Source organism: Ursus maritimus, assembly GCF_017311325.1.
Source record: "Ursus maritimus isolate PB19 chromosome X unlocalized genomic scaffold, ASM1731132v1 scaffold_X1, whole genome shotgun sequence".
Lineage (NCBI taxonomy): Eukaryota > Metazoa > Chordata > Mammalia > Carnivora > Ursidae > Ursus > Ursus maritimus.
This window is the reverse complement of record NW_024423319.1, coordinates 80263720-80273951: the sequence shown is the minus strand read 5'-3', so window position 1 is coordinate 80273951 and position 10232 is coordinate 80263720. Positions and strand designations below refer to the sequence as shown.

The 10232-nt window shown below is 48.7% G+C and overlaps 1 protein-coding gene across 4 annotated transcripts in view; it reads left to right on the top strand.

The window, feature by feature from the left end:
* MAGED1 (MAGE family member D1) overlaps nt 1-6926 on the top strand; it is a 64939-nt gene extending 58013 nt beyond the window's left edge. For 3 of the 4 annotated variants that reach the window (XM_008705462.2, XM_008705461.1, XM_040631488.1), the window contains 11 exons: nt 1475-2191; nt 2847-3515; nt 3640-3703; nt 3932-4011; nt 4185-4276; nt 4502-4581; nt 4673-4715; nt 4970-5032; nt 5769-5883; nt 6128-6513; nt 6717-6926. In XM_008705462.2, coding sequence (XP_008703684.1) covers nt 1475-2191; nt 2847-3515; nt 3640-3703; nt 3932-4011; nt 4185-4276; nt 4502-4581; nt 4673-4715; nt 4970-5032; nt 5769-5883; nt 6128-6505 — 2301 coding nt within the window. In that variant the 3' untranslated portion in view covers nt 6506-6513; nt 6717-6926. Of the gene's footprint in view, nt 1-7; nt 157-689; nt 764-1474; nt 2192-2846; nt 3516-3639; nt 3704-3931; nt 4012-4184; nt 4277-4501; nt 4582-4672; nt 4716-4969; nt 5033-5768; nt 5884-6127; nt 6514-6716 lie in introns of those variants that run through there. The other variant, XM_008705463.2, reaches the window with a different exon arrangement.
* The last annotated feature ends 3306 nt before the right edge of the window (nt 6927-10232 follow it).

Genomic DNA, 10232 nt, shown 5'->3' with positions numbered 1-10232 from the left:
TAGGCGGAGAGGCGGGGTCGTCCTAGCTGCCGCGCTGGCATTTTCTCCTGGACAAGGAGAGGGTGCGGCTGCGGAGAGCCGAGCACTGCAATCCCGATCCTCTGAGTCGTGAAGAAGGGAGGCAACGAGGGGGTTGGGGTTGGGGCCTGAGGCAAGGTGAGAATTAGCCCCCAGACAGGGCATCTGCCCCCTGGTGCGGGCCCCCCATTTTTCATTTCGATCCCTTTACCCCGGATTCCGATCCCCCTTCCACTCCCCGAACCCCCCATTCACACCCCTCACCCGATCCTCCCTTGCTCAGAACCCCTGTTCGTTCTCCGAACCCCTCCCATCGTTAAAAATCTCCACAGATTTCTTGACCTCAATCTGTACTGTCATACGATTCCTCCCGATTCGAAACCTCCATTCAATTTACCATATGCGAGTCCCAACCCACTCCCCCTGGATTCAGAACTGTTAATGGCTTTCCGAATCACGATTTGAAGCTTCTCCCCGTCAGTAGCTTCTCGGGATTCAGAGCCTCCATCCTGACACCCATTCACTTTTCCCACTCTGATCCCGCCCGTTCCCCTCACATTCAGCGCCTCATTCGCCCCCACAGTCAATCCCAGACACCTCCCCACCCAAATTCGGCTCTTCATATTTGCCCTCTGTGGTATAACGCCCAGCTCCTCCCCCACATCCCCCAGGCTCTGCTCTTGCCAGAGGGACAGGAGCCATGGCTCAGAAAATGGACTGTGGTGCGGGCCTCCTCGGCTTCCAGGTGAGATCTCCACTCCCCACCCCACCATTTCCCTAGCCGACAGTTCCCTGGGGTCCCTTTGGCCGTCCAAAAGCCTGGATCTGATTTTGCCCTCTTCGTGCCTAGACTCCGTCGTCTTTCAAATTCCCATGGTTTATGGGGGGGGGGGAGGGGCGTCCCTTTTCAGCCATCAGTCCCTGCTTAGAGAAAGGGGAGACCCTGTTAGTAGTCAGGGCAATCTGCCCAGAGAATGCGGGTTGGGTAAGGAACCATTTTTTTCCACAGTCCTGACGCTTTTAGAGCAGTCTGCCACCCCCTCCCCCAACCTCCCTCCGCCACCCTCCCTCTCTCCTGCATTCCCCACCCCTGCGACCCCCCTTATTCTCCTCAACTCCTCCAGGCGGCACCCTTGCTCTGGCTCCCCTCACGTCTTTAGCTCCTGCCGCACACCGCATTGCTCTGCTCTAACCTCCTCCATCAACCCCCACCGCCCCCTTCATTCTACTTCATCCCCACTCCTCATTCCGCCCCACCCCTCATTTGGTCCTGCCCCATTCCATCCCTACCACACGTTTTGTTACCATTCCGCCTCCCATCTCCCCTTGCTGGTGGTCTGCGCCTCAGCCTTTCTGCACCATTCGCCTGCCTGCACCTCCCCTGCACTGCTCTCCCTACACTCCTGCTTCCGCTTCGGAGGCCCAGAAATTTCATTTTCTCCCCCTGTATTTGCAGGCTGAGGCCTCCGTAGAAGACAGCACCTTGCTTATGCAGACCCTGATGGAGGCCATCCAGATCTCGGAGGCTCCACCTACCAACCAGGCCACAGCAGCTGGCCCGAATGCTAGTCCCCAGAGTTCACAGCCCCCAACAGCCAGTGAGATGGCTGATATTCAGGTTTTAGCAGCTGCTGCTAGGCCCAAAACAGCCTTTAAGGCTCAGAATGCCACCACAAAAGGCCCAAATGGTGCCTATGATTTCTCTCAGGCTCTTAATGCCAAGGAGATGCCCAATGCGCCACCTAAGGCAGCCTTTAAGGCCCAGAATGCCACCCCAAAGGGCCCAAATGCTGCCTATGATTTTTCCCAGGCAGCGACCACCAGTGAGTTAACTGCTAACAAGTCCGAGATGGCCTTTAAGGCCCAGAATGCCACTACTAAGGTGGGCCCAAATGCCACCTACAATTTCTCTCAGTCTCTCAGTGCCAGTGAGATGGCCAACACTCAGCCTAAGACAGCTTTTAAGGCTTGGAATGACACCACTAAGGCCCCTACAGTTGATACCCAGACCCAGAATATTAACCAAGCCAAGATGGCCACTTCCCAGACTGAGGTAGAGACCAGCCCAGGTATCCCTGAATCTGATGGTGCAGCTGCACAGACATCAGCAGATGGTTCCCAGGCTCAGAATCTGGAGTCCAGGACTATAATACGGGGCAAGAGGACCCGCAAGGTGAGATCCCTGCTAGCTCCACTTTGATTTGGGCTCTCTCCTTTCTTCTCTGAGGTTCATTTGTTCTAAACAAAACAAAACATACATATATGATGGCCTGTATTCAGTTAGGTTGTAGGGGTTGATAAGGTGAATGTGATAATTTCTGTGCTCTGAATATCCACAGACTAATGGGGAGATGAGACATGGACACATAATATATATATACATACTCTGTATATAATTAGTTTACGTTTTCATGGTAGCCACTATGTGTTAGGTCTTGAGCTAGGCACATTCACAGGTTATCTCATTAAATCTTCAAGATATTACCAGCTAGGGTTCATAGTCTCAGTTTTACAGAGAAGGAAACTAAGTCCCAGAGAGGTGAAGTGACTTGAGTGATTTGTCCAGGGTGGTACAAGCAGAGCCAGTGTTGGACATAGGAAGAGGAGAAGCCTCAGGCCCCACCCTTGGGTTGCTCCTGACCTGATTCAGAGATGAAACTCCTGCCTGGAAGACAGTGAAAGACAAGCCCTGGACTCAGGGTGACCATTGGCTAGTGGGTCAGGCTGTCACTACAGGTGAGGGTTTTAGGGGGCCTTCCTGGAATAGATAGGGTGAGGAAACAGAAACATCTGGTGACCCTGGACCTTTCTTCTCTCTGATGATGCAGATTAATAACTTGAATGTGGATGAGAACAGCGGTGGGGATCAGAGGCGGGCCCCACTGGCTACAGGGACATGGAGGTCTGCACCGGTTCCAGTCACCACTCAGAACCCACCTGGAGCACCCCCCAATGTGCTCTGGCAGACCCCACTGGCCTGGCAGAACCCATCAGGTTGGCAAAACCAGCCAGCCAGGCAGACCCCACCAGCACGTCAGAGCCCCCCAGCTAGGCAGACCCCACCAGCCTGGCAAAACCCAGTTGCTTGGCAGAACCCAGTGATCTGGCCGAACCCAGTGATCTGGCAGAATCCAGTGATCTGGCCGAACCCCATTGTCTGGCCTGGTCCGGTTGTCTGGCCAAACCCACTGGCCTGGCAGAATCCACCTGGATGGCAGACCCCACCTGGATGGCAGAACCCACCAGGCTGGCAGGGTCCTGCAGATTGGCAAGGCCCTCCTGACTGGCCTCTACCACCTGACTGGCCTCTACCACCTGATTGGCCACTTCCCACTGACTGGCCACTCCCACCTGACTGGATCCCCACTGATTGGCCAGTTCCACCTGACTGGCAGAACCTGCGACCCTCACCAAACCTGCGCCCCTCTCCCAATTCGCGTGCCTCACAGAACCTGGGTGCCTCACAGCCCCGAGATGTGGCCCTTCTTCAGGAAAGAGTAAGAACTGTTATTCCCAGTCACTTCTCTGTCTCTTCCTCTTGTCTTGTCCTTTTATCTATAATTCAATCAAGTTTCCTGTAAATATCTTAATAACTTTAATGATTTCCTTTTCCCCTCCTAGGCAAATAAGTTGGTCAAGTACCTGATGCTTAAAGATTATACGAAGGTGCCCATCAAGCGCTCAGGTAGGCATCCAGTGCCCTCCTCCAGCACTCTGCCCTTCCCCTCACCCCATGTTCTGTGGACATCCCTTTGCTTATATGTCCCCTCCCCTTCAATTCCCTCTTTCTGTGGCTGATTCTTCATTTTTCATCCTTGAGAACCCTGAGCGTGTTCCCTTTAACAAGACTGGCAAAGGGTTTGTAGCTCTGTGGCCCCTGCTCAGCTCAGGTGCTCTGTTCTCTCTCCTACAGAAATGCTGAGGGATATCATCCGTGAATACACTGATGTTTATCCAGAAATCATTGAACGTGCATGCTTTGTCCTGGAGAAGGTGAGAAGGCAGCCCTGAGGAATAGGAATAATGAGCGAAGGTTTTGATATCAAAGATTCATGGAATTCCTACTGGGAGTTTAGAGCTGAAGTCTCACAGGGAGGTGAGCAACTGAGCAGGGGTAGCTGGTGCTAGATATTGTAATTTCATAGTCTGTTTTCTTGTCCCTGTAGAAATTTGGGATTCAACTGAAGGAGATTGACAAAGAAGAACACCTGTATATTCTCATCAGTACCCCCGAGTCCCTGGCTGGCATACTGGGAACGTAAGATGGGAAAAGAGGTGGAACATTGCCTTTCTCAGTGGTGCTTTTTTCCCAGGAATGTCAAGTAGGTCAGGGTCCAAGATTTAGGATCATAGACCAGGTCATGGTCAGCACTGAGGTAGAATTACCCCCTTGCTGAGGAATACTGGGGAAGCTAGATGGGTAAGCTGTCTGGGGTGTCTCATACAAATGGCTGCTGAAAATATTTTTTTTGTACTCTTTTAGGACCAAAGACACACCCAAGCTGGGTCTCCTCTTAGTGATACTGGGCGTCATCTTCATGAATGGCAACCGTGCCAGTGAAGGTGAGTGGCTGGACCTGCAGCTGGGGGTTGGCTACAGCCTGATTTTCATGCTCATTTTCCGTCCCTTGTCTCCCCTTGCCTCCCATTGCAGCTGTCCTCTGGGAGGCACTACGCAAGATGGGACTGCGTCCTGGGTATGATTGGGCTCTCTCATCTCTTGCCTGTTTATATCATCCTTTGGCAACAGAGGATGGTCCCAGGATTGCATCAGCCTGGTGGTCTAGGGGAATTGGTTTGGGGAGGTACAGAGCCCAAAGATGTGACCTGGGTGGATAGGCAGATAATTCTGAACTCTATGCCTCTTCTCTCATCTCTGACCTCTAGAAAGCTCTTTTCTTTGGGCAGTGTCACAGTCTCTGAATATGGGTTTCTTTTTTTATACTGTCAGGGTGAGACATCCTCTTCTCGGAGATCTGAGGAAACTTCTCACTTACGAGTTTGTAAAGCAAAAGTAAGTGATCTCTAACGGTTTTTTTCTGGTCCTCATGAGTTCTATGTGCTGGTCAGCCTCAGACAGTCCTTCCTATGCTCATTTCTTACACTATACATACATATTCACATAGAAAAGCACATACATACTTGGAAGTGTTTATTGAGTATCCCTGCTTGTGGTTGGATTTTTCTGCAGTATAGTTATCTTGCAAGTAATGTCTACTCACAGTAGACATTTCCAAGGCTGAGGTTTACACTGCACACTAATCATTGCAATGGGCTAACTGTGTCTCGGTAACAAGATTACAAGAACGTGGAGCTAGAGCCGTGACACAAAGGGTGAGATTAAGTATTGTCCTTTCTATGACCTTATATAAGCCGCCCGGCAGTTCTAGGTGACTGCTTAATGTAGAAGCACTGGTACAGGAGTTTGAAGGCCTGGCTATAAGAATATAATTAAGCTAGGTTTATGGGGCACCTGGGTGGCTCAGTTGGTTAAGCATCTGACTCTTGATCTCAGCTCAGGTGTTAAGCTCAGGGTCATGAGTTCAAGCCCTGCATTGGGCTTCACAGTGAATGTGGAGCCTACTTAAAAACAATAAAAATAAATTTTAAAAAAGAATAGAATTAAGCTAGGTTTAGGAATGAGCCTGGGGAGGTTGCTACCTGAAATTGGGAGTGTCAAAAATAGTATGATGCATTGTTGGACTACGATTCTTACCTGGGTAGAAACAAAGACCTTTCTGCTCTATAAGGTACCTGGATTACAGACGAGTGCCCAACAGCAACCCTCCTGAGTATGAGTTCCTCTGGGGCCTCCGTTCCTACCATGAAACTAGCAAGATGAAAGTGCTGAGATTCATTGCAGAGGTAATAGGGGAACTGCTCTAGACTTGATAGGTCAAGGGGTGAGGTATGACTGGCTGGGAAAGGTCCAGAGCAGGAATAAGACCTTAGGTATTGCACATGGTAGGTGCTGCATTACTGGTGGTATTTATTGTTGCTGTTATGTAATCAGTAGCACAAAGTAGGGTACTAAATATATAGCGGGTGCTTCATAAATATTAACTCCTACTATTACGGATTTTGTTTTCTTTTCTATTCTTCATCTCAGGTTCAGAAAAGAGATCCTCGTGACTGGACTGCGCAGTTCATGGAGGCTGCAGATGAGGCCTTGGATGCTCTGGACGCTGCTGCAGCTGAGGCTGAGGCCCGGGCTGAGGCGAGAACCCGCATGGGGATTGGAGATGAGGCCGTATCTGGTCCCTGGAGCTGGGATGACATTGAATTTGAGCTGCTGACCTGGGATGAGGAAGGAGATTTTGGCGATCCCTGGTCTAGAATCCCATTTACCTTCTGGGCCAGATACCACCAGAATGCCCGCTCCAGATTTCCTCAGACCTTCGCTGGCCCCATTATTGGCCCTGGTGGTACAGCCAGTGCCAACTTCGCTGCCAACTTTGGTGCCATTGGTTTCTTCTGGGTTGAGTGAGATGTTGGGTAGGTATATCACTTTGGTTTGGGCAGTTAAGGTTATTGGGAGACATAGGGTCTGTGGGAATGTATTTATGTGCACGATCTGGGAGTCCTAGGAAACCCATGGTGGGGAGATGAGGGAAGTATAGGGAAGCACTGTTTGGTATTTATATTTCTCACTATTTGAAATATGTCATTGATTGTTAATTTTTTTCTTATGTTCACAGATATTGCTAATCAGTTGCAATAGTCTTTCCCCTGAGTGAGGCTGAAGCCTCAGATTCCTTCTAAACACAGCTATCTAGAGAGCCACATCCTGTTGACTGAAAGTGGCATGCAAGATAAATTTATTTGCTGTTCCTTGTCTGTTGCTTTTTTCCCCCTTGTGTGCTGTCAAGTTTTGGTATCAGAAATAAACGTTGAAACTGCAAAGTGAATTAGATGTGCTGTCTGGTTTTTCCATGTTGGGGAGAGATCAACTTGTTTATATGGGAAAGAGAGGGCCTCAGTTCTAGCCTGAGAGGCAGATTAGCTTTCGACTGGTAAAAATATGGGTAGATCCTGTTAATGGATTGGGAAACAAAAGAGGAGGTAATGAACACAGATGTTAATGAGGTCCAAGAACTAGTATGGTTTACTTTATAAATATTACTGAAGTGACTAATAGGTGATAGACATGCTGCTAGGTGTCCTGGAGTGACATTAAAAGAAATAATGAGAGAGGGTGTAGGTGGTCAGATAGTTGTATTTAAGAAGGCAGAGGGGGTAGAACTCCAGCTAATGACAAGGTCCAGAGAGTGGGTGGTTGAAGGGGAGGGAAAATAACTTCCTAGAGATGATGTCCCTCGGATTCCAGGGTGTTGGTTGTATTATCCGTGTGGAAAGTGAAATAACTCCAGGATGGGGGCAGGAGTAGGAGCAGAGAACACTATGATCCAGGTACTAGAGTCTCCTGTGAGAAAAAATCTCAACCCTAGCCACGTTGTCCATAAAGAGATCGGTTCGGGGCGCCTGGGTGGCTCAGTCGTTAAGCGTCTGCCTTCGGCTCAGGGCATGATCCTGGCCTTATGGGATCGATCCCCACATCAGGCTCCTCCGCTGGGAGCCTGCTTCTTCCTCTCCCACTCCCCCTGCTTGTGTTCCCTCTTTCTCTAGCTGTCTCTCTCATTGTCAAATAAATAAATAAATAAATCTTTAAAAAAAGAGAGAGAGATAGGTTCACGAGGCCCCCTCTTCATCTCTGGAAATGCTGCCCAGGATCCTGTCCCTCTAGAAAGCCCTCACAATCCCTCACCCCAGCAGGAGCAGGGCCTCATCACAGAGACAAGTTTTTATGGACAGTGAAGGAGAACTCACATTGGCCTCTTCTCCCCTCCTACAAGGAGAAAGAGTAACGTTTGTTGCTTAGAGAATAAGAATTGAGGAAATAAGACAAGGCTTTGTGTAAAGCTAGACTGCCTTGTGACTGAACAAGGACCTGGCTTGAGCTGCTGAAATCTTCACTGGAGCTATCACTGAGGATGAAATTAAGCCTAGGCCATAACTTCCTTAGAGGCTTGGTGGTACCCAAGCAAGTGGGCAAGGACAGAAACAGGAGCTCCCAGGGTAGAAAAAAGCAAGAGCAAAGGCAATTTAGCCTCCTGGGAAGGGCTCAATAATGTGCAGGGATGGTGTCCAGGGCTTCCTCAGGTTCCGGAGTGATGTCCACATTCTGGGGGGAGAGAGCCCAGGATTAATAGGAAGGAGCCAACACTGTGGAGCTCCAGCCCCTCTCCTGCCTCTTGTCCTCACTGCCAGGCTTCCTGCCTTCAGCTGGGCCTGGATTCTGACCTTTTTCTCAGGCAAGCCTCTGGGGAATCTCAACCTGAGGACTTTGGGGATAGAGGATGCTCTAGCCCTGCATCTCTATGGCACCTCAGGCCTGGGCCATGGTTCCTGCATTTCTGGGTGCTGGTTATTTTCCTTGTTGGTATGAAACACCCAAGCTCTGTGGGATTGGGACAGCCTTTCTGTTCAGGTGGGTGCTTTCACCATGTGCCAACTTAGGCCACAGAGTCTGTCACCTACCTCAGATTTCTCCCAGTGTATGTTTATGGCTCCCACATTCAGATAGATGGACTCTACTTTGGAGTCTCAGAAAAGAATGACCTGCCCATCCATTAGCTCCCCAAGGTAAGTACAGTTCTTCCTTGAAGTCATTCGCTCCCACATCCATCACCACCCACACCCCCAGCTCCATCCTGTGTGCAGATTGTGACTCTTCTGTAGGGAGGGAATGTAGACCAGCTGTGTGATGTATGGGGAAGACACCAGGTCTACGAGAAGCCAATGAGATGTTCTCCCAGCTGCCCCTAATAGTCTCAGAGTTCTCTGAGCCTCAGTTGCTCAACTGCAAATGGGAAGGAGATGAAAATAGATGATCTCTGGGGACTCCCCCACTTTTTGTGCTATGTGAGATAGCAGTCTATATAATAGTGATGGAGTTCTGTGGATCTTCTAAGCTGTGTTAGGTGCTGAAGTGGTGAAAGAGTCTTGGGGCAATCAGTCTCAAGTAAAGTTTATTTAAAGAACAATGTGGTTATGGCAACACCAGAGGTGTGGAAGGTCACAAGGGAATTCTGGAAGCCTAAAGAGAGGAAAGGTTGTATCATTGGAGCCTGGGGGTGGCAGAAAGGCCCAATACCCATGGAAGCCCCCTTAACTCTATCCCTGTGGACTGTACCCTGTTCTGGGCTTCAGTGCACTGTCTGTCCTTTCACACCCAGAAGAGATTTGATTCTGTCCCTTACTTGATCACAAAATTCTCGTGCAATTTGGACAGTTGGCAAAATCTATTGAATAAGGTCTTTAAATTAGATAATAGTATTATATCAATGTTAGTGGTCTGATTTTGATTACTGTACTGTTTTCTGTAAGAGAATGCCTTAAAAAGTGTGTGTGTGTGTGTGTGTGTACAGAAAAAGAGAGAATAAAATAAATACAATAAATGTTAACTTTGGGGAATCTAGGTTAAGTGTATACAGGAACTATTTTTATTATTCTTGTACCTTTTAAAAAAAGATTTTATTTATTTGTCAGAGAGAGCGAGAGAGAGAGAGCACAAACAGGGGAAGCGACAGAGGGAGAAGAAGGCTCCCTGCTGAGCAAGGAGCCCAACATGGGACTTGATTCCAGGACCCTGGGATCATGACCTGAGCCGAAGGCAGACGCTTAACTGACTTAGCCACCCAGGTGTCCCTCTTGCAACTTTTTTTGTAAGTCTTGACTTACATCAGAATAACAAGTAAAAAATAAAAATTATTTTTATTTTAACAAATATTCACTAAAGTTTACTTATCCATCCATACACACTTCTTGCCATTGCATCCTTTGGAAAAAGGACACTGTGACATGATGCCATTATTCTTCATGCAAACAAAAATGTCTTCACTCCTCTCTAAAAAGAAAAAAACCTAAGTTTCACAAGTTGTTGCATCCAGATCCAAGTCCAGGGATAATGGTTCATCCCAATTAGCAGAGATTTTGAATGAAGACATTTGGGGGAAATGGACACAAAACAGATTTAGGGAAGTGGTATATGAACTTCTTGGGACTGGTCAGGAGCATGAGACTATTATGTAAGCTGTGAATGCTCACCAAAAGGCTCTCTCAGTAATCAGGTGGGCAATACGACCTACTCAGTGGTGGTCAGTAAGCCTCTTTATTCAGCTACTCCTGTGCTTGCTCAATGGGCACCTGTGGTC